The sequence below is a fragment of the Pantherophis guttatus genome, chromosome 16 (genome assembly GCF_059756535.1).
Source record: "Pantherophis guttatus breed Tessera chromosome 16, ASM5975653v1, whole genome shotgun sequence".
Classification (NCBI taxonomy): domain Eukaryota; kingdom Metazoa; phylum Chordata; class Lepidosauria; order Squamata; family Colubridae; genus Pantherophis; species Pantherophis guttatus.
In genome coordinates this window covers 19,225,658-19,248,233 of record NC_142078.1, presented here as the reverse complement: position 1 = coordinate 19,248,233, position 22,576 = coordinate 19,225,658, and the positions used below count along the sequence as shown (strand labels likewise).

The 22,576-nt window shown below is 45.3% G+C and overlaps 1 protein-coding gene across 2 annotated transcripts; it reads right to left on the bottom strand.

Moving 5' to 3' along the window:
* Positions 1-522: 522 nt before the first annotated feature.
* On the bottom strand, positions 523-20,557 carry CRAT (carnitine O-acetyltransferase). 2 transcript variants are annotated; one of them, XM_034436121.3, is made up of 14 exons: positions 20,325-20,557; positions 14,742-15,005; positions 14,138-14,256; positions 11,439-11,492; positions 11,137-11,302; positions 9,821-9,995; positions 8,621-8,799; positions 7,643-7,743; positions 7,286-7,405; positions 6,995-7,117; positions 5,872-6,007; positions 5,104-5,166; positions 4,349-4,486; positions 523-4,078 (listed from the first exon to the last, which is right to left on the bottom strand). In XM_034436121.3, exons 1-14 carry the CDS (start codon positions 20,349-20,351, stop codon positions 3,863-3,865), a joined length of 1,881 nt encoding a protein of 626 aa, XP_034292012.1. In that variant the 5' UTR covers positions 20,352-20,557; the 3' UTR covers positions 523-3,862. The 2 variants fall into 2 exon arrangements, with proteins under 2 accessions (XP_034292012.1, XP_034292011.1); XM_034436120.3 differs by lacking the exon at positions 20,325-20,557 and adding an exon at positions 18,239-18,350.
* Between the last annotated feature and the right edge of the window lie 2,019 nt (positions 20,558-22,576).

Genomic DNA, 22,576 nt, shown 5'->3' with positions numbered 1-22,576 from the left:
CAGAAATGTTTTTTTTTTTTTGTTTCATTTAGTACAAATGACTTTTTTTTTCAACAAGAGAAGACATGAACAGTACAGCCACTCCTCGACTTGCAAAAGTCCATTTAGTGACTGTTCAAAGTTACGACGACACTGAAAAAAAGTGCCGTTGTAAGTGACATACAACAATTTTTCAGTTACAGCCATTGCAGCATTCCCACAATCGTGATCAAAATTCAGATGCTTGGCCCCTGGTTCATACTTACGACCATTTGCTATGTCCCAGGGTCATGTGAGTCTCCTTTTGCGACCGTCTGACAAGCAAAGTTAAAGGGGAAGCCAGATTCACTTAACTGGGTTACTAATTTATCAATTCGCTTGTTTATCGTGATTCGCTTAACAACTGTGGCAAGAAGGGTCGTAAAATGGGGCAAAACTCACTTAGCAAATGGCTCACTGAACAACAGAAATTTGAGGCTCAATTATGGTCATAAGTCGAGGACTGCCTGTACATTCATTCAGGAAGGAAAATTCTAAACGGAATTCTTTTCCCCTCTTTTAATTGGGATACATTTATATTTATACAGCTCAAGGCCTCTGCGTCTTTCAGAGCAAGGCATCTTATACAAAAGAATCCGTGTAATACAATTTACCGTCCAATCACGCAAGCATTCGGCCAAAGTGCGACAAAAGCAAAACAGCAAGAATTTGGCAATACTCGCTAAACAGTGCAAAAATATCTGTTCGGTGCATTAGGAGAATATCAGGATAGGCAACAATTTGGCTGTTATTAAGACCTTAAAACCTTTATTTACTAATTAGTTTGATTTATATGCCGCCCTTTTCCGGAGACTCTGGGCGGCTTACAATGCTTTTAAGCAATAGCCTTCATACTTTTGTATATACCTGCTTAGTAGGGCTTTTGGGCCCCCCCAAGCGGTGTTCTATTTTATACAAAGTCTGCTTATTGCCCCCACAAACCGGGTCCTCATTTTACCTACCTCGGAAGGATGGAAGGCTGAGTCAACCTTGACCAACTTAACATAGATATTCCGGGAGTTTTTTTTTTTTTTTTTTAAAGTTCCCAGAATTCTCAGCTAGTACGATATTTGGGACTCCTGGGAATTCCCATATTTAAGGGGGTGCCCGAATTAGCTTATCTTCTGAGCTTGCAAACTCAGAGGCAAAAAAAAAAAAAGGAACCCAACAGGTTGAATTCACACAACAGGAACAGTTGTAAATATTCGAATCAAGGTTGAACCTGGCAAGCTTAGCATGTTGTACGAATGTGGCACGAATGAAGGTCCTAGGGATGGCTAACCTTTTTGCCATCATGTGCCAAAAGCGGGGGGGGTCGTGCATGTGTATGCCCACACCCATAATTCTATGCCGCACCCCACCCCCGCTTTTGGCACGCGATGGCATGCTGGGCCCCTTTTTCACCCTCCCCAGGCTCCAGAGCCTTTCTAGGAGCCTGGGGAGAGTGAAAAATGGGCCTTCCCCACCCCCACCCAGGCCCTCCGGAGGCTGGAAACAGCCTGTTTCCCTACTTCCGGTGGGCCCAGAAGGCTGGAAAATCAGCTGGCTGGTGCACGCATGAGCGCCAGAGCTGATCTCACATGCCCACCAATATGGCTCAGCGTGACACCTGTGGCACGCGTGGCATAGGTTCGCCATCACGGTCCTAGAACCATCCACGGTTTGAAACGTGGACTGTCCTTGCTTTGTCTCTAACTCTAGTTAGTTTTACATATTTTTATGAAAAAAAAAAAACCCATTCTAACGCAGGCAGCACAGCTGTGCTGGCTGGGGAATTCTGGGAGTTGAAAGTCCACCTATCTTAAAGTTGTTAAGGTTGGGAAACACTGCTCTAAAAGCTATTTTTAAAGCTACCCGCCACATTTGCATTTAAAAACATACAGCACAACTGTTAAAGCTGAAATATCAACTTGCAAGATAATAACTTGTAAACCACTTTACATTTTATCCCTAGGAGCAGGCAATATAAGGCACTTCCGTGATTAAGAGGGTTTCGGTTTTATGCGCTTTCATCAAGTCACCAGATCTCATGAACATCGATTTGGCACTGTATGAATTCTACTACAGCATGTTAGCCACAGAGGTCTAGTGGTAGGACAGCAGGAAAGAAGGAAGGAAGGAAGGAAGGAAGGAAGGAAGGAAGGAAGGAAAAGAAAAAAAAGGAAAGAAAAGGAAAAGAAAGGAAAGCGAAAGGAAAGAAAAAGCTGTATCTTGGGTTTCTCTCCATTCTAGAAACATAAAACATTTAATTATTCAAAATGTGGGCACGAATTTTATTGCAACAAACCCCAAAAATTGGCTTTTAGCCCTGGCACAACTGTGAGTCTTCCATCTACTTCTTACTCCACATCCTGAAATGCAGAGTTTTTTGCTATCTCGAATGGTTGCATCAAAAAGCTTAATCCACCAAATTCACAACAATCCACCAAACTAAACGAATGTGGAAGGGCAGATCAAACAAGATCCCCTGTCTTTGGCTGTGCAAATTGTAGCTTCTAAAAGCTTTGTTGTCATTAAGGAGGATTGTGTGGACAGATAGATGCCAGTGTACAAAAATGTGCAGATAATCTAAAAATCTGTTTCCTGGGGACTTAATGAGGGTGACTTAAAATAAATATCCAGAACTGGGTAGCCACAAACCACTAAAGGAAGCTAAAAAATACTGGTAGAAATTTACAGCTAATCTCCCAACAAAAATACATTTTTTTAAAAAAGCTTATTGTTTAACGAAATAACATCTATTGGCACAGAAAATCCTACAAAATGTTGGCATTTTCAAATAATCCTTAATAACAACTTGAGCAGGACAACGCTCTGAGCCAATTTGGTAAGAATCAGCTGTTGGTCCAGGTAACCCAGCAATGTAGATGGGTTAACTAGGACTTGTACGGGACCAAAATTGCACTGTGGGTGACGAAGGTTGTGACCAACTCAACAAAAAGGCATCATAATGGAAGAGGAGAAGGGGAAATTGAGAAGGAAGAAGAGGAGGGATGATGGAGGAGGAGGAGATGGAGAAGAAGAGGAGAGATGAGGAAGAGATGGAGAAGGAGGACAAGGAGAATGAGGTGATGGAGAAAAAGAGGAGATGGAGAAGGAAGAGCAGGAGGAAGAGATTGAGAAGGAGGACAAGGAGAATGAGGTGATGGAGAAAGGAGGAGATGGAGAAGGAACAGAAGGAGGGATGATGGAGGAGAAGGAGATGGAGAAGGTGGTGATGGAGAAAGAAGAGGACAAATAAGAATGATGGAGAAGGAGGAAGAGGAGAAGGACAAGGAGAACGAGGAGAAAGGATGATAGTGATGATGGAGAAGGAGAGGAAGAAGAAGAGGTGAAGGAAAGGGGAGGAAGAAGGGGAAGCAATCTTCAGCATCAAACCATAAAATGGCTCTACCATGACAGATGCTGTGAAACAGACTTGCATATTCACATGGAAAACAAACATTGTGCAAAATCCCAGGCCAAACTTCTCAGGAGGCTTTGAGCCAAGGCCTTCTCTTTCTACCCAGCAACCAATCAAGGACGGTCCAGATTCCCCTTGATTCACAAGCCCCCCTTCCCCCTTTCCCATTCTCCCCACGAAACCTCTCTAAAGGCACAGACTGATACGAACGGAGGAAAGGTGAGCAGGGAGAGGAAGACGGACGGGGCAGCAGGTATCTCCGCTGTTGAGTGATGAAGTTCATTTCCATCCCGCAAAGTCGGTGCAACAACTCAAGTGCAATCGGGAAAAGTTTTCCGTCCTTCGGGGGATGGGGGGTGGGGGAGTCCGGGGGGTGGATGAAGCCCACCCAGATGTCAGTAATTCGAACAGGCCATTCGCCTCTTTCCCCTGCTTCCCCTCTTAAAGTTTGGACTTGGGGTTGGACTGGAGCAAGAGCCGCATGTCCAACAATGCTTGCTCCAAGTAATGGGCCAGCCGAGCGGCGTTGGTTTCGCTGCAGCTGTTGAAAGCCGAGATGGCAAAATTGATGTGCTCCTCCATGGGGTTGTAGCAAACGCCGTAACCGTCCGGCACCACCGGGCCAAAACACATCACACAGTCTGTCTTGGCAGGCACCTGCAGGGAGGAGAGGACATTTTGGTCTAGTGGTTAAGGCACGGGGCTGGAAACCAGGAGATGCTGAGTTCAAGTCCCGTCCTAGGCATGAAAGCCAACTGAGTGACTTTGGGTCAATCACCAGGAGACGGTGAGTTCTAGTTCTGCCTTAGACATGAAAGCCGTCTGGGTAACTTTGGGTCAATCCCTCGCTCTCAGCCCAATAAATAAATAAATCAACGTGGAAAGAAATAACCCCCGAGACCCTGATCCACTGCAGCGCCAGCTCACCTGGCTGGTGGAGAGATTGAAGTGCATGGCCACGGCGTAGGCGGTGTCCATGAAGAGTTCGGGAATGCTCACCAGATCCTCGATCGCTTGCAGCTTCAGGCCCAAAAGGTGACGATCGATTGCGTTTCCTCTAATGGCCTACGGGGAAAGATAGAGAAACAATCCGCAGGGAACAACTTTGTCACTGCTCAGAGGTGCTCTCTGAGTTTGGGGGTTTTCTCGCAGACGTTTCATTATCCTACTAGGTAACATCATCAGTGCTCAATAAGAATAAGTTCCAGACTGATTAAGGTTTTCATGTCATGGTCTGTGGGAGACAGGAGGAAGAGCTGCAGACTGGACAACAGACAAAGAAAAAATATCCAAGCCCACAGAAGGAAAAGGGGGCATGGGAAGCATCTCAGGAAAGATGTCCCTAGTTTTTCGGACAGTAAAAGGAGACATGGGGGAGACATGACTTTAGCCTTTTGTGGAAGTTTTGCTTGGAACAGCAGACATCCTGCGACGAGACATTTAACCCCCCAAAAACTTCAATGGCTGTCTATCCCAGGTCCTTGGGAAGGGTTCAATCGGGGGACAAAAAATGCCAAATCCAATCTAAACATCTGGCCGATTGTGCGAGACAACACAGCAACGATCGCAAGAACTACAAAACTTCTACACCGTACGATGTAGCGAATTATAAATAATGCTATACGCAATAAATCATATGTTAATCATCGTTATTTATAATGCCTAATAATAATAACACCCACCATGTCAGTATAGTTTCGGTGTGCTTGGGTGGCTCGTCTCAACAATTCTGCCTTCTCTTGATTCTAAGGAAGAAACAGTCACAAAATGCAACCATCAGGCGCTTTTAAGGGTCTCAGATGGCGGAGATTTGCAAAATATTACATCTTCCTCTTGTTTTCCTTTCTCTGGAAAACAGGTAGCTGTCTCTCCAGTGTGTCAATAAATCTGGTTAAAGAAGAGTTTTGCTTTTCAGCTGTAGGCTGTTGTTAAGGGCTGATTGAGGAAACCTAGCTTTTCTTTTAATCTCTGATCCACTTGAAAAAGTTTCTAATCTTTCACCTGTCTACAGCTGTTATTCTCCTTTAAAAAAAAAAAAAAAAAAAGTTAATTTATGACAATCAATATCCAACCTAGATTCCATAAAAGCAAGAATCCGTCTTGGACATAAAAGCAGGAGAAAGAAAAAAACTTACAGCTGTTTTTCTGAATTTTTCCTGAATTTACCCAGGCATCACGGGTAAAACATGGTGAGTGGCGCGGTGGCCTAGAGGTGGAGCTCTCCCCTCACAATCAGGAGGCTTTGAGTTCAATCCTAGGTAGAGGCAGATATTTCTCTCTCTGGGCACAATGAGAATATATCTGCTGAACAAAACTCCGCATTGGTGACAGGAAGGGCATCTGGCCAGGAAACTCCGCTCCATTCAGTTACCCAGACGCTCCACCACGCAAAGAATTATAGGGTCATTAAAAGATGATCATGGGTAAAACATGGGTGCCAAATAGCCTACCTGGATGTTGTCAACACCCATGGACTGTACAAACTTCAGCACATCCACGGAGGCCGAGCGGATGGTGTCTGTCCGTCCCAGGCGGAACATCCGAAGCGAGGCGCTCTCGTAAGTGGAGCAAAGCTCCCCATACATCCTAAAAACACAACAAGAAAAAGAAGCAAAGATGGGAAATAGGAAATGTAGGGCTCCCCCATCCTAAATTAAAAGTGGCTTCCGGAAAGGGAGCAATTCATGGAAGTGCTGGGGTGGGGGGGTGGAATCAAGGGCTCTTGGCCGTGAAGGCAGTTTGGACCACCTCTGAAGACTCCTGCTGGGAGGTTGGTGGGTTTTCTTGGGCAGTTGGTTAAGAACGTAAGAAGCTATGAAGGGGCCCTGCTGGATTAGAATTAGAATAGAATAGAGTTGGAAGGGACGTTAGAGGTCTTCTAGTCCAACCCTCAGCTTAGGCAGGAAACCCTACACCACTTCAGACAGATGGTTATCCAACCTCTTCTTAAAAACTTCCAGTGTTGGAGCATTCACAGCTTCTGGAGGCAAGTTGTTCCACTGGTTAATTGTTCTAACTGTCAGGAAATTTCTCCTTAGTTCTAAGTTGCTTCTCTCCTTGTTGAGTTTCCACCCGTTGCTTCTTGTCCTGCCCTCAGGGGCTTTGGAGAATAGCTTGACTCCCTCTTCTTTGGGGCAGCCCCTGAGGTATTGGAAGACTGCTATCATGTCTCCCCTAGTCCTTCTTTTCATCAGACTAAACACACCCAATTCCAGCAACCGTTCTTTATATATGTTTTAGCCTCCAGTCCCCTAATCCTCTTGGTTGCTCTTCTCTGCACTCTTTCTAGAGTCTCAGCATCTTTTTTACATCGTGGCGACCAAAACTGAATGCAGTATTCCAAGTGTGGCTTTACCAAGGCCTTATAAAGTGGTATCAACCCTTCACGTGATCTTGACCGGGATTGGTTCTTACAGTGGTTCACCAGCTTCTCCAAGGAAATCCACCCATTTCCCAACAGATGGGAGGAGGAGGAAGAGGAGGAGAAGAGGAAGGAGAAGCAATTTTTATCCTCAAAACAATAAAAGCCCACCAGAAGAATCAAGAAAACCCAACTCAGCTTCCCATTTATACCTGTAATAAGCCAACTGCAAAGCAATTTGAATAAAAGCATCCGGACTGATCTTCTCCGACTTGGGGAAGTTTTTCCCAAACTGATGGAATACGGTCGCTTTGATATCCAGATCCTGCACCATGCTGCAAAAAACGGACGGAAAACCAGATCAAACAAGGGCTCCTTTAAGGGAGTCCTCAACTTACGACAATCGAAACCAGAATTTCGAACTTCAAACGGTCACTAAACGAATTGTCGTAAGTTGAGGACTACCTGTACGGACTGATTTGATGAAGCTGAAGCTTACTCACATGTTGAGATTCTGTTTGGCGTCTTCGATATCCTTTTTGATTTCCGGGGTGATATTAAACCGTAGTTTCTTTGGCATCGGTAATGGGACCATGGGAGATCTTACAAGCTCTGGCTTCTTTCTACCAAAAGCAGCAAGGACATAGTTGAAGCACAGGAAAAAAACAAATTTTTTTAAAGAGAGAAAGGAAGGATTTTGAATTAGAAACACGTGTTGGAAAGGCGAGCAAATATCGACTGAAGGGTGATCCAACAAAGCCACAATGGCTTATGTCAAAGACCCTCCTGGATCGGTTGCCAGAAAGGGGTGGGGGGGTGCGGGGAATAAATAAAGCTATTTGAAAGCCAAGCTGCCTTACGTGTATTCCACAACGTGGTCCAACAGAGCCACAATGGGGGGGCCCTCAGACGGTGCGTGTTCGTACACCAACCCGCAGGACCCGTCTTCCGCCACGATGAACTGCAAGGAAAAACCCAGATGAAATTGGCACAAACACCCAAATAATAAGGAATCGTGGTTTGTTGGCTCTATTGCTGCAATACATAAGTTTTCTTTCTTCTTTCTTTCTTTCTTTCTTTCTTTCTTTCTTTCTTTCTTTCTTTCTTTCTTTCTTTCTCTTCCTTCCTTCCTCTCTTTCCTTCCTTCCTTCCTTTTTTCTTTCTTTCTTGACATTTTACTCTTTCTTAAAACCATAGAATCCTAGGGCTGTAAGGGACTTTGGAGGTCTCCTACTCCGACCACCCCTCCTCAAGCAGGAGACCTTATACCATTCTGGACAAATGGCTGTCGATCTTCTTAAAAACTTCCAATGATGGAGCACCCACAACTCCCAGTGGCAAGCTGTTCCGCTGATTATTTATCACCCTGTCAGGAAATTTCTCCTTAGTTCTAGGCTGGATCTCTCTTTGATAAGTGTCCATCCATTGTCCTGCCTTCAGGGGCTTTGGAGAATAGGTTGACCCCCTTCTTCTCTGTGACAGCCCCTCAAATATTGGAAGAATTCTATCATGTCACCCCTGGCCTTTCTCTTCGTTAGATTAGACTTAACGAACTCACTAAACATGAAGATGGGAAAGGCCTCTTGTGTTTACCTCCAAGGCTAGCATTAAAGCCATCGCACTGACGTCTACAGAATTCTTGCTTCCTAGAATTGGGGGGATTTGACGGACACCCCAACTGTCAACGCAACCTTAAAACAGCTGGAAAAGGGACGCAATCTGAGGAATGTCAGCACTGTAAGAAAACCCCAACCACATCTCCGTGTGTGCACAGAAACCTCGCGACGGATGCCAAAATTTTGGACAAGGTGGGGGGCAAGTCTATCCCGCCAAGTTACCTGGAGGGTTTTGTCGAACCAGCGGTTTCCACTGTTCCATCGACTTCCTCCTCCGTGCAACATCTGGGCAGCCACACGGCTCTTATAAACGTCGTCTGAAACCCGGGGAATCGGCGCATCCAAGCAGACGGTGAAAATGCTCTTTTCAATCGTGCGCACAGATTCCTTGTTGGTCTTGTCTAGAAAGGAAGGAAATGCTCCATCAGCCGGGAAGACACCAACGCACACAGAATACAGAATAACCAGTCTACGGAGGGACCTCAGAGGTCTTCTAGTCCAACCCCCTGTTCCCTTTACTATCTTAGTCAATGGGTTGTCCAATCTCTTCTTAAAAACCTCCAGCGATGGAGCATTCACAACTTCTAGAGGCAAGTCGTTCCACTGATTAATTATTCTCACTGTCAGGAAATTTCTCCTTAATTCTAGGTTGCTTCTCTCCTTGATGAGTTATCACCCGTTGCTTCTTGTCCTGCCTTCAGGTGCTTTGGAGAATAGGTTGAAACCCCCCCCCCTTCTCTGTGACAGCCCCTCAAATATTATTATATAAATGTACAATTTATGATGATATGTGTGAAATCAGTAAAATAGAAAAGAAAGTGAATATAAATGCAAAATTGGGGCTGCTCGGATGCCATTTTGGAAAATATTGAATTGAAAATGAATACATCCATGGAGAGAGAATGGAAGGAGGAGTATAGATAGGAGGGGAGAAGAGAGGAAGGAGAGAGAGGGACAGAAGAAAGGGAAAAGGAGAGGGAGGGGAAATAAGAGCAGGAGAGAAGGTTAGAAAGGGAGTAAGATGTGGGGGAAAGGAAGGGGAAGGAGCAGAGGAAAGAAGAAAGTAGAAGAGGACAGAAGAAGGGAGGGAAGGGAAAGAGTGAAGAAGGAGGAGGATTGTTGTAAAATAAGGGAGAAGGAATGGTAGAAGAGCCACCCCGAAGATACTTAAATTGTTTAACAAACTAATGTGAAAGTCAAAAGATAAAATGTGTGATCAACAAGAGACACTACATTTAAGACATGGTTATGAGAAATAAAAGTAAAAACACTTTTCTCATAAAAAAAAAATATATCGCAAGAGTGCTATCGTGTCCCCCACTGGCCCTTCTCGTCATTAGACGAGTTCCCTCAATCATTCATGACAAGCAACTGATGGTAACCCATGTGGGGTCTCCCTGGGAGTAAGGGGTGGGGGCTGACCTTTGATGAGGTTGTTGTACGCTTTGGCCCAACTGTTGCGATGGTTACTTGTCAAAATCCCGATGGGCTCCTTGTTGGTTTGAAGGGACGTATTCCAAATCTTTTCCAGCTGAATAAAAATCTGATCGGTGGTCAGGGGGCTCCCGTCGCTGCTGTAAACATCCAGCTGAAAGAACTGGGAAAAAGGAGAAGCAGAGGGATCAAACGGCAAATTTGATGGCAGGTGAAAAAGAATTCCCAAATCCTTGAACTCGCCTCTCTATATTATTCCCTTCCTGTTGCTTAGGCTGGTTGAGAAATTGCAGGCAGTTCTCAACTTGCAACCATTTATTTAATGACCGATGGATGTAGTGTTTTCTTGCAGTCGTTTCGTGACCCAACTAGGTAACATCATCAGTGTTAGCAAGGAGCGGTATTTACTCACTGTTTACCATATTTTTTGGACTGTAAGATGCACCGGAGTATAAGACGCACCAAGATTTTGAAGAGGTAAACAAGAAAAAAAAGGTTTTTGTTCTCCCCGGGCCCCAGGAGCACTCTGCAGGCCTCCCAAACCCTTTGTGCATCCCGTTTTTGTGAAAAATGGGCCTGTTTTTTGCAAAAATGGGACGTGCAGGGCGGGGTTTTGGGAGACCAAAAATGGCTGTATTCGATCTATAAGATGCACCAATATTTCCACCCTTTTTTAGGGGGGGAAAAGAGTGCGTCTCATACTCTGAAAAGTACGTTATATACAAGTGGCTTGCCACTTGTGTTTGTGGCAGTGTGGTTTTCTTTTTTGGTAGTTTGTTCACTGCTTGATCGTTGGTCTGGTATTAATCCTGCTTATCTGGGTATTGACTGCTGGCAAAGTGGAGTTTTCTTTTGGCTTTTCATATGAACGATGTGTACACGTGATTTATCCTATGTGCCTGTTGATGGTTGATTCGTCTAAGTGCCAGGCTTCCTGGAATTCTCTAGCGTTTTTGGGCTTAGTTTGGTCTAGGATGCTCAGTTTCCCAACTGAATCTATGGTTAATCTTATATAAACAGGGAACAAACCCTACACTCCCTCACACTGATGTCGTTACCCAGTTGGGTAAAGGAACATCTGATTGCTGAAATAATAAAAGAATGAAAAAGAATAAAAGAACGAAGGACGAACGTGGGTGATGTTACCTAGTTGGGTCATGAAAAATCTGCAGGCAAACAACTAAGCTCAGAGTTACCCTGTATAAACAGGGAGCAAGTCACACCTGGCATTGATGATGTTACCTCGATGGGTCACGAAACGCCTGCAGCAAGCAACAACCAAGTTCAAAGGACCACCTGCCTACCTGAAAATTGTGAACCACGGTGATGTGGGTGGGAGATTTCTTCCCCTTGGCGTAGTTCACCACCGAGTCGCGTTTGGGGCCCGGGATGCGACAGGACGAGAGGATCTGGTAGTACTGGTTCATGCAGAGAGGCTTCCCACCGAGATATTCCACAGGTAGAGTTTCGCTGGAGAGAAAAGGTGAGAGAGTGAGAAAGAGATGGACGGACGGACAGACAGGAAGAGAAGGACCAAACTCTACCACAGAATGAACACGAAGGACGGTTAAGACCCACAGAGATCAAAAAAGGCATTCTGACTCACTTGTCAATCATCGTCTTGAAGTCCAGAGCCCCCTCAATCATCTTGGCGGCAAACCTGAAAGAGACATGAGCAAACAGGTCAGGAGGGGAGGCGGGAGGGGAGGGGGCTTTGCAGAAAGCAGGGAGGTCTCCGGTTTCAGGCTGGTGTGGAGGAAGCTACTCAGGTTAGCTGCGATGTGACAACGACCTGAAACCCTCTGCCAAATGGAACAAGAGGCTGGTCGGCTCAAATCTCTGCAGAGGTCAAGGGGAAGAAACATGGCAAGGAAGAAGCTGCAATTGTAAATATTATTAAAGGTAAAGGTTCCCGTCGCACCTATGTGCTAGTCGTTCCCGACTCTAGGGGGCGGTGCTCATCTCTGTTCAAAGCCGAAGAGCCAGCGCTGTCCGAAGACGTCTCCGTGGTCATGTGGCCGGCATGACTCAACGTCAAAGGCCCACGAAACGCTCTTACCTTCCCACCAAAGGGGGTCCCTATTTTTTCTACTGGCATTTTTTTAGGTCCTTTTGAACTGCTAGGTTGGCAGAAGCTGGGACAAGTCACGGGAGCCCATTTACGCGGCGCTAGGGATTCGAACCACTGAACTGCCGGCCTTTTGATCGACAAGCTCAGCGTCTTCACCACTGAGCCACTGTGTCCCTTTCGTAAATATTATTACCATCATCATTATGATAGCTGTTTCCCAAAATTTTGGAACAGCTTGCTTCCGGAAGTTGTGGGCGCTGCAACACTGGAGGTTTTCAAGAAAAGATTGGAATTGTATGGAGTTACCTGCTTGAGCAGGGGGTTGGACTAGAAGACCTCCAAGGTCCCTTCCAACTCTGTTATTCTGTTATTTAAACACAGTCTACATGCAGTTTTGGTACTTTGGATTACTAGATTTCCCCCCCCCCCAAGGAGCCAAGATAGTTAAAAGATATTTTTTGTAACAGAGAAGCTATTCCAAGCAATGTGATATTTTTTTTTTGCAATGTAGGCAGGATTCCAACTTGTGAATTAAGATTTTATCCATTCCTACTGGATCCCAATATTTTTCCAGATTTTTCGACAGGACACCCAAGCGCCCAAACCACGTCCTTAACTTGCAACCATTTGTGTAACGACCAGTTGCACATGGACTGAAAAAAGGGACTTGAAACCAATCCTCACAGTGGGAGTGCTTGACAACTTTTTTACGACTTTTGCGGCCTTCCCCGCCGGCTTCTGACAAGCAAATTTAATTGGAGGAAGTGGATTCGTTTAATGACCACGCGATTCACTTAACAAGGACAGCAATTTGCTTATGAAACGAACAAAATTTTGCAAATCCATCCAAATTCAGGGCAATGCAAAAAAATGCAAAAAAATAAAAATAAAATCTCCTCTTGAGATAAATTCACAACATCCGATGCTTTTGATTTCTCTTCTCCCTGCTTGGATAGTTTGCTGCCCTCTGGACCTCTCTAACTACAACACTACAACTCCCATCACCCCCAGTCAAGGATTAAAGGCTGGAGGGGTTGTGGGGGGCGGGCTGGCCTCATTCCCTACACTGATTCATGCTCAATTGCTCCAGCAACTGACCTCCTTTTGCCCACCAAAATGCCTGCCTGTTTGCAAAAATGCCCCAAGTTTTCTCTAGCTGTCCAGGAGACGTTCTGCTGAGGGAGGGGGCCCAGCTAGACATGGGGGTCCATCTGCAGATAGGAGCCAGGCCCGTCAGGGAAAGAAAGGGCACTGCAGGAGAAGGAAAATTCCTTTTTGATGTACTCACCGCTTGCTCTTTCCTTGCATTGGCTGGTATTTTTAAATGCAGCCCAGAAGTAGAGGAAAGGTGAAAGGGGGCCTGGTGGGCTTGTGAGGGAAAATTGACCCCCCCCCCATAAAACACTGCAAAGATCAAATATCCTCCCCCCTACTCTCCCCCCCCCAGCGTTCTCAATCAGGGGCAGCCCTGACGGAGAAACACTAAAAATACTAGCAGCAATTAGACGATGGGCAAAAACGAGCAAGCATCCGAAATACACCCTGCAAGGAAGTTACTGTTCAGATTATGTCTCTTTCCTTCCAGAAGGGCTGACAAAACACACAGGGATGAAAACAAAATTGCAAGTAGAAAAACACACAACAGAACAACAAAACTATTCAAAAGAAACAAAACAGATCGAATAAAAGCAAATGTAATTTCGGAGTGCGTTCCTTTAGGTACAGTACGCACCCCTGTGAAATTCTTATGTATGAATGCATTCGTTCCGGTGGTGGGTTTCCAATTATTTTTTACTACCGGTTCTGTGGGCGTGGCTTGGTGGGTGTGGCAGGGGAAAGATACGGTAAAATCTCCATTCCCACCCCACTCCAGGGGAAGGATACTGCAAAATCCCCATTTCCTCCCGATCAGCTGGGACTCGGGAGGCAGAGAATAGATGGGTCCAGGAAGGATTTTTACTACCGGTTCTCCAGAATTTTTACTACTCAAAATTTCCGCTACCGGTTTTCCAGAACTGGTCAGAAACCCACCTCTGATTCGTTTACTGGGCAGTGATCATAATAAAAATTATTTATTCATCTATCTTATCTTACTCATCTCCCTGTTAACTTTGTCTCCGGGGTAGGGGGGTGGGTAAGGAGCCTGGAGGCCCCGTCTGAAAGCTAAAATTTTCACTTCTTCAGTTGGGCTTTTACAGCAACGAGGCTCAACCACGAAGCTCAAGGAGGCTTACCTTAGCTGACCTTGCCGGTCCAGGAAATCCTGTTTGGGCAGCACCAAGCCAGGACTGGAATGAATGACCACGGGCAGCCGATACTCCAGATACGCTGTTTTCAGCCACCAGTCTGAAAGCTCGGTTGAGAAGGGAGAGCATGCAATGAGCTGCAGCACCAACGTATTGATAGAGTATTTGTAGCTCCGGGGTCCTCTGAGCTTGGTGGTTTCCTTGTGGACGTTTCATTACCAAACTAGGGAACATCCTCAGTGCCAGGGAGGGAGTGGAGAGAGGAGGAGGACTCCAAGATCCCTCTCACAGTTACTGATTGGAAAGGATCTCTCAAAGCCCAAAGGTGCTTTTTCAAGAGGCAAGTGGGCTTCCTTTGTTTTTTTCCTTGAAGACATTTCACTTCTCGCCCAAACTCTGAGAACCGAAGAAGCTTCTCGGATGAGGAGTGAAACGCCTTCAAGGAAGAAAACAAAGGCAGTTGCCTCTTGAAAAAGCACCTTTGGGACAACCACGACCTGATGGGCGACCGAGAATCTCCACCAACAGATCCCTAAAACCCAACACACTTCCTACCCCTCCCCCCTCCCCTGGTGCTCGGGGTCCCACCTACCCAATTCTCGTTCTTCCGGGCTCTTCTCTCCAGCCCTTTCTGCAAGCGGTCTCCGACGCCGCCCGGTTTCCGAAAATCTTGCACCAAATTTTTGGTGTGGCTCAATTCCTCGTCGCTAATGATGGGCTCCAGCATTAACAGGTAACGATCCAAAGTTTGCTGCAGGGGGGGAACCGGCAGAGCGGGCAGCCCTTCCTGGTGGGCCAGGTAGCGACCTCGTAACTTCCGTAAGACCACCGGCTTCAACCAGCTGGATGGCTTCGCCTGTCAACACACAACAGCACAACGGTGAGTGTTCTTTCGCCAGTCACTCCTACGAAACCTGGACACGTGAACGAGCAGCTCTCTCTTTTCTTTATCTGCTTTTTAAACAAGACTCCTTTGCATGGAGAAAGCTAGAAATAAGGGAACGGGGTTCAAACTTTGCCCCAACCTTGTTTCCTTGTAGAAATCTAGCAGTTTTTACCAGCGCCAAACGAAAATGCCATCATCTGGAAAAAGAATTAAACTGGGCTTTTTCCCCCCCATTCAAAGCAGGAGAGGTAATTTATTTAATTTATTTATTTTAAATTATTCGTTTATTTGCATGTATTAAGTCATTCAATTCCAGAGGAATGTTTTTCTCCTGCTTTGGACAGGAAGTATTTGATGTTAACGGTCTGTGGACTTTTTGCTGAAAGAAGGGGGAAAAAATATGGGTATTAGGAAGGGAGGGAGGGAGGGAGGGAGGGAGGAAGGAAGGAAGGAAGGAAGGAAGGAAATAGAAATAAAGGAGAAAGACATACAGATGGAAAGAGAAAGAAAAAGAAAGACAGAAAGAAAAAAGAAAGAAAAGAAAGAAAAGTATGGAAGATAGAAATCTATATATATATTCTTATTTGTAGTCTGCTTTCTGCTTTCTCATTTTTTGTCTTTTTTTCCTTGTCTCTTCATTTCTCAGGTTACGGTTTGCTTTGTCCCTTGAATACACCAAACCTTTCTTTAACATATAAAATCCATGCTCAGCAGTTAAAGGCAAAAAAAATGAAGCTGGTCAGCATTTTTAGAAAAGCACAAGAATTCAGAAACAACAGGACCGTTTTGGTGCTAAGGTCCTTCCTCCGGTATTCCACATTTCCAGCAAGCACGTGATATGTGAAGGCTTGGGCGTCACGCCCTGAGCGGCATGAGGGCTGAGGGACACCTTGCCAGCTTCTAATTTGGATTTCGAAACTCAGGCAGGGAAGGAAGAAATGTGGTTTGCTCACCTTCCAAAATACAAACGGCCTGAGCAGAATAACACCCATAATTCAAGCCCCCTCACCCCCCACGTGCGTGCGTGACCCTCCCGCAGCCCCCCCACTTTTGGCATCTGACGGCAAAAAGGTTACTGGTGGGCCTGGTAGGCCCGTTTTTTGCCCTCCCCAGGCTCCAGAAGCTTTCTTGGCGCCTGGGGAGGGTGAAAACAGCCTCCCCCACCTCCCAGAGGCCGGAAACGACCTGTTTCCCGACATACGGTGGGCCTGGAAGGCCGAAAATCAGCTGGTAGGCGCATACATGCGTGCTGGAGCTGAGCTAGGGCAACATTCACAGATGCCCACAGATATGGCTCTGAGTGTCACCTGTGGCACACATGCCATAGGTTCGCCATCACCATCCTATACCGTTTCGGACAAATGGCTGTCCAGTCTCTTCTTGAAAACTTCCAGTGTTGGAGCATTCACAACTTCTGGAGGCAAGTTGTTCCACTGGTTAATTGTTCTAACTGTCAGGAAATTTCTCCTTAGTTCTAGGTTGCTTCTCTTCTTGTTGAGTTTCCACCCGTTGCTTCTTGTCCTGCCCTCAGGGGCTTTGGAGAATAGCTTTGTCCCCCTCTTCTTTGTGGAAGCTCCTTAACAACTGGGAAAGGCCAACACTGTTTTTTCCTCGCCACGTATCTGACCGTCCTCCCCAAATAATCCCCTAACAAAATCAGGAAAACTTTTAAAGGATTTCTTGAGTAACAGTAATCCGGGTCGGAGGCTTAACTTTTTAATTCAGGCTAATCATTTACTTTGGTAAGAGATCAGCCAAAGAGTGCAAAATCTCAATTAAAAAATAGGTACGGATGATTTATTTTTAATACCCTCCCCGACGAGGTCACGGTGTAAAATCCCAAACGAAATTAACAAGCAAAATTAAAAGCCACAGAAAAGCAATGCAATCAATATCCCCCGTGATTTATTTATAGATGCGCTAAAAATACATTTATTCAGCTGCAATAACCCTAATAAAACTGATGCTCCTGCTTTTAAAATCAGATAGTCCTTGACTTATGACCAAGCGACGGTTTGTAGTCATAACAGTGCTAAAAAAAAGCGACTTGCGACCAGTCCTCGCATTTACGACCATTGCAGCACCTCCACATTGCAAGTGCTTGGCCACCGACATGTATGCACAACAGTTGCAGTATCTTGGGATCACGGCCTTTTGCGACCATCCCAGCCAATTTCCGACATGCAAAGTCAATGAGGGAAGCTGGATTCGTTTAACAACCGCTGAAAAAAAGTTTGTAAAATTGCACAACTCACTTAAAAACTATAACACTTGGCAATGAAAGCTTCCAACCCAATTGAGGTCATAAATCAAGGACTAACTGTAGCAATAAGGTTGTGGGCAGCCTTGTTGTGTAATTTGATTAATCACACAAACACACAAACACACAAAAACTTTCCCAGGTATCTGAGAAAGCAAATTACGTAACATGCGGGCTCAAAACCAGAAATTTGGTGGCCTCATTTTTCAAGTAACAAAGGCCAAGCATCTTGTATTCCACCTTATTATGATTTATTGGTTATTTATTAAATGTTTGTGCCACTCATCTCTCCTGCAAGTTGAAGATGGGCGGCTTACGGATGATGCAAAAAGAATAAGGCAATTAAAACTAGACAGATTATGAACAGATTCATTTCAATGGATTAAAAACAATCCCATTTTTAAACCCCAGCTAGCCACTCTGTGCAACCGTTCGAAGCGAGCTGCAACCTCATAAAATTTCTCTCTCGGTTGTGGAGGGGAAAAAAAATATCTTGATTTTATTATTATTTTTTTGCTACCGCAAACCCAACCAGTTTAAGGTGCACTTTTTAAAAGCAGGGTGCAACCCGTTTCTATTTGCCAACCTGGCGCAGTAAACAACTTTTGTTGTTTTTTTCCCCCCGGCAGTTTCCAAGCGATTTTTAAAACGGCAGGAGGAGAAACATTTAGCCTGCCGGCGTGGGAATTCTCTGCTGTTTAATTTTTTTAAAAATTTTTTTGCACTAGCTATCTTTCACCAACTTGCTCTGGGGTTTCCTTGTCTGCCGGTGCATGAAATCATTCCCTTTGAAGGAAAGAGCCTAGAGTTAGAAGGGTCCCCTTGCGGTCCTCCAGTCTGACCCCGGCCCAGGACAGGCACCCCAGTGAAACCAACCGTTGCCAGTTGGCTGCCCGTCTCCCAAAATCGCCATCTCAGGGCTTCGACGCCCAACAGCTCTTACCATTGGCAGTTGGCATCGACCGGAGTCACCTTGCATGGCAATAAAGATTCCTGAAACTAAATCTGAACACGGAAAGAGAGTTTCTTCAGGAACCAGGAACCCCCAGTTTCAACATCCTCTTTAATCACACCCCAGCTTAATTCAGGCTAAACCACTTAGCGCTCCGTGCTTCTCCAAAGTCTAATTAATAAAATTACTATGACCAAAGGTTTCCTGGAGCCCAGCCCGGCCAATAAGGATTGTGCAAGTCCAGCGACTTTAAACAAACATGAACTGTAGAAGGTTTAGTCGTAAGTGAAGGACTGTTCTCTTCAGTGACGACCGTTCCAAGTTACAACAGCACTGGAAAAAGTGACTGATGGCTGTTTTTTCACATTTTACGACCGTTGCAGCAACAAAATTCAGGCGTTTGGCAACTCGTATTTATGACGTCCGCACTGTCCCAGGGTCACGTGTTTTCCTTTTGCGACCTTCTGACTGGCAAAGGGGAAGCCCAGATTCACTTAACAACCGTGTGACTAACTTCACGCCTGCAGCGATTCATTTAACAACTGTGGCAAGACAGGTCGTAAAATGGGGCAAAACTTGCTTAACAAATGTCTCGCTTAGGAATTTTGGGCTCCATGGTGGTCATAAGTGGAGGATTGCCTCTAATCGAACCCTTGCAGTTGGCAAGGGGAGCTCTTTACGGTTGGGGGGGGTCTAACCCGTGCTTTCAAATTTTGCATTACAAGCACTGCATTACCTAAGTCCTCAAATTACGACTGTCCGTTTAGTGACCGTTCAAACTTTGGGCGATGAAAAACTTGACTTCCAGCTTGTCCTTGTACTACTCACGAGCATCGCAACGTCCCTGCGGTCACTTGATTGAAATTCAAGCCCTGGGCAACTGACATGTACTTATGCCAGTTTTTCCTGTCCCGAGGTCATGTGGTCAACATTTACGACTTTCCCAGCCAGCTCCTGACAAGCAATGTCAGTGGAGTGAAGCAGGATTCGCTGAATGATCACGGAAAGAGATTTGTCGTGGCCGTGCGACGCCTTGGTTCATGACCGCACTGCTTAACGGCGAACGTCACGGCCCCTTTTGGCGTAAATAGAGGACTTAACATCTCTGCAAGACATCGATTACATTGGCGCTAATAAAGTTATCCTAATTATTAGTACTGTAACCGTCTCGGTTCTCTGCAAGAAGGAAGCTAATTAGCTCCACCTTCATACTTTATTTATTTAATAAAACAGCTAATTATTAAAAGGAAGAAACGAAGGTCAGCCAGTGCAAACTTAAGAGAGCATGAAACCAAATAGGAGCCAGTTGCCCCCAAAAAATCTCAATTTTGGTGACAGGACCCTGGCAATAATGCAACGTGTGAAAGTCACTTTTTTCAACGCCGTCGTCATCTCGAAACGGTCATTAAACCAACTACCGTAAGTCAGGGACTCCCTGCATCGGCTCCCAAAATTGTGACCCTGTTTGTTTCGGTTGTGATTCCTTTTTTGTTATTTTCTTGCCGAATTGAAAAAAAAAAAAAAGGCAACTATTTGTTTGCCCCCTTCTGTTTCTTATTCCTGGATTCACAAGTGGAACCACAACAAAAACAAACCAAAAATGAGATTTTGTTTCCTCCTCTTTTTTCTTTTTTTAAAGTGGGGTGGAATGACAAGCCTCCTCCTTCTTGAATGGACAAAAGCCAAGATTTGATGCGTGTCCTTTTTGCAAATATTCTTCTCCCACCCAAAGCCTCTCTCGTCCTCCCCTATAAAAAACCCCAGGATCCAAAAGGATCCGGCTGCATTGCAATCCCCAAGACAGAGAGAAACAGTCGGGGGCCAAGCAGGAAAAAACACAACAACGCAACTACACACTTTCCCCCCCCCCCCTTTTGCGCAAAAGCGAAAGTCAGCCCAGGCAAATCGGTTTGCAAAAGGGAGGAAAGGAGGCGGAGGGGGGGCCTCTCCCTCCCTTGCCCGCGATCCCCAACCCGGCCCGCCCGCCCGCGCAACAGCAACAAGGGTCTCCTGGATGGCCAAGCCTTCTGGATCTCCAAGCGGGCGCCCGCGCAGCCTTTGCAAAAAAAGGGCTTACCATGTTCCTGGCTAGCAAGGCGAGCATTGCGCCGGTGAAGGAGCTGGGGGGGCCTTTTGCAAAACCCGCGCAACGCCCTGCCCACCGAGCAAAGTCCGCAAGGGCAGCCGCGCTCCGGTGCAACCTGGAGCCTCGGCCCCGCCCGCCCCTGCTTTTTTTGGGGGAGGGAGGGGGGGAGGCGGAGTCCCAGACTCAGCCATCTTTGGCCCGGGCATCTTGCGCCCCCCCCTCCCTCGCCATGCTTGGAAAGGGCAAGATCCACCCCCCCCACACACACGCCTCCCCCTCAATGCAAAGGGATTTTGGATGCAAGCAAGTTTTTAGGGCGCGGATGGGAGACCACCAGGAGATCAAAGGAAGGGAGAGTGGTGCTTCGCAGTTTGGGTTCTAAAAGTTTTAAAAGCGCCGCAAATTAGGAAAAAAGAAAGTGGGGGAGCTTGGGACCAAATGAGGTTACTATTCCTCTTTTACATTTTTTGCCCTTTCCTCTTTTTTTTTATTCTTTTATTACTTTTTTCTTTTTCTTCTTTCATTCTTTTCCCCCTTTTCCTCTTTTCCTTCTTACTCCATCCTTCTTTTTCTTTTATACTTTTCCTCTTTTATTCTTCCCCCCCTTTCCCTTTTCCTCTTGTGTTCTTTTATTTTTTCCCCTCTTTTCCCCCTCTTCCATATTACTTTCCCCCCCTCTATTTTTCTTCTTGCTGTTTTTGCCTTTTGGTCTGTTTCCTCTTTTTCTTCCCATGCACAAACAACAATAAGAGACAACGCAGCAGAGACCTCGCTGTTTTTCAGCTTTATTGTGCAACACATATTTTGGTGTAATTGGCAGCTCTTTGTATATGCTCTACTGTACTATATTTAGCTTTGGATGCAAAAAACTAAACCTGTGTTATGCTTATTAATGCTGTCATTGCAAATCATAGTTAATGCCGGTGTAAATCTTTTTTGTCCTTTTTAAATTAGGTAAACATTAGACTGTTACATCATCTCTAGTCAATACCGTACAGATACCACCGAAACAAAACAACATAATGCATTATAATACTAAAGTGTTATAATACTCTTAATTAATCAAATTTTAAAAAGAGAGGGCAGGAATCAGGAACCCATTTGGTTTCCAAAGTGGCACTTGGTTGCCAAAGAATCTGGGTGGGTCTCTAGGAAACAATTAAGAAAACAAACCGAGTTTGCATAACATGCTAAATCATCACTAACTAACACACTGGTTATTATCAACCTTGGCAATTTTAAAATGGGTGGACCTCAACTCCCAGAATTCCCTAGCAAGCCTCCTGGAAATCCACCCATCCTAAAGCATGCTGGCTGGAGAATTCTGGGAGTTGAAGTCCAATCCATCCTAAATCATGCTGGTTGAGGAATTTTGGGGGAGGATGAAGTCCACCCGTCTTAAAAGTTGCCAGCTTGAGAAACACTTGTTCCGACTGTAAAACAAGGAGGGAGAACGAGGGTGGAAGCCGAAGATGGACACATGGTTAAAGAGTTGAACATTCAGGGATGTGGATTATGGGTAAAAATCTTGGGGGGTCAGGGGTGGGATGGTTGTAAGCCCAAAAGACAAAACAGGACCTTGGATGAAAGCTGGCAAGGAAGGCAGCTCTCTTGTGGGTCAAAGATAAAAAGTGACTTCAGTGATTGTCTACGTTGCAGGTTGCCAAAGTCAACACAGTTGAAAGAATCGATATGACTCATTCATTAACCAAAGCTGGGAACAACCACAGAGCATCAAGAGTTTAATGATGGAATTAAGACAAACCCTGGGCATTTTTTCCCCCTGCAAAGCAGATGTAGATTGTCTTTGGATCTTAACAAAGGGCGGTTTATGCATTTTAAGCATGGTGCCTAAAGGAACTCTGAATACTTTGCCAGTTTGATGTTTTTCCACCTTGGCGACTTTATGCAAACTGGGCATTTGCTAAGTGCCCCAGTCTTCCTCTTCTGGGCACCGTACGGAATAAAGGAATAGGAGCAAATCAAAATTCACAAAAGAATAATATTTTTTAAACATTTATTTCAGTAAATATTTATTTTGGGATTAGAGTAGCATAGACATGGTGGCAATATATTTTTTAAAAAATGTGTTTGTGGTGAAAAAGCCAAATCTAAGCCTAAATCCATTCAAAAAGAAATTGTTTGTTTTGTTTATTCAATTTCTGTAGCCGCCCATCCTGACTAAAGACTGGGTGGCTTGCAAATTAAACACTCATACAATAAATACAATGCAAAGTACATAG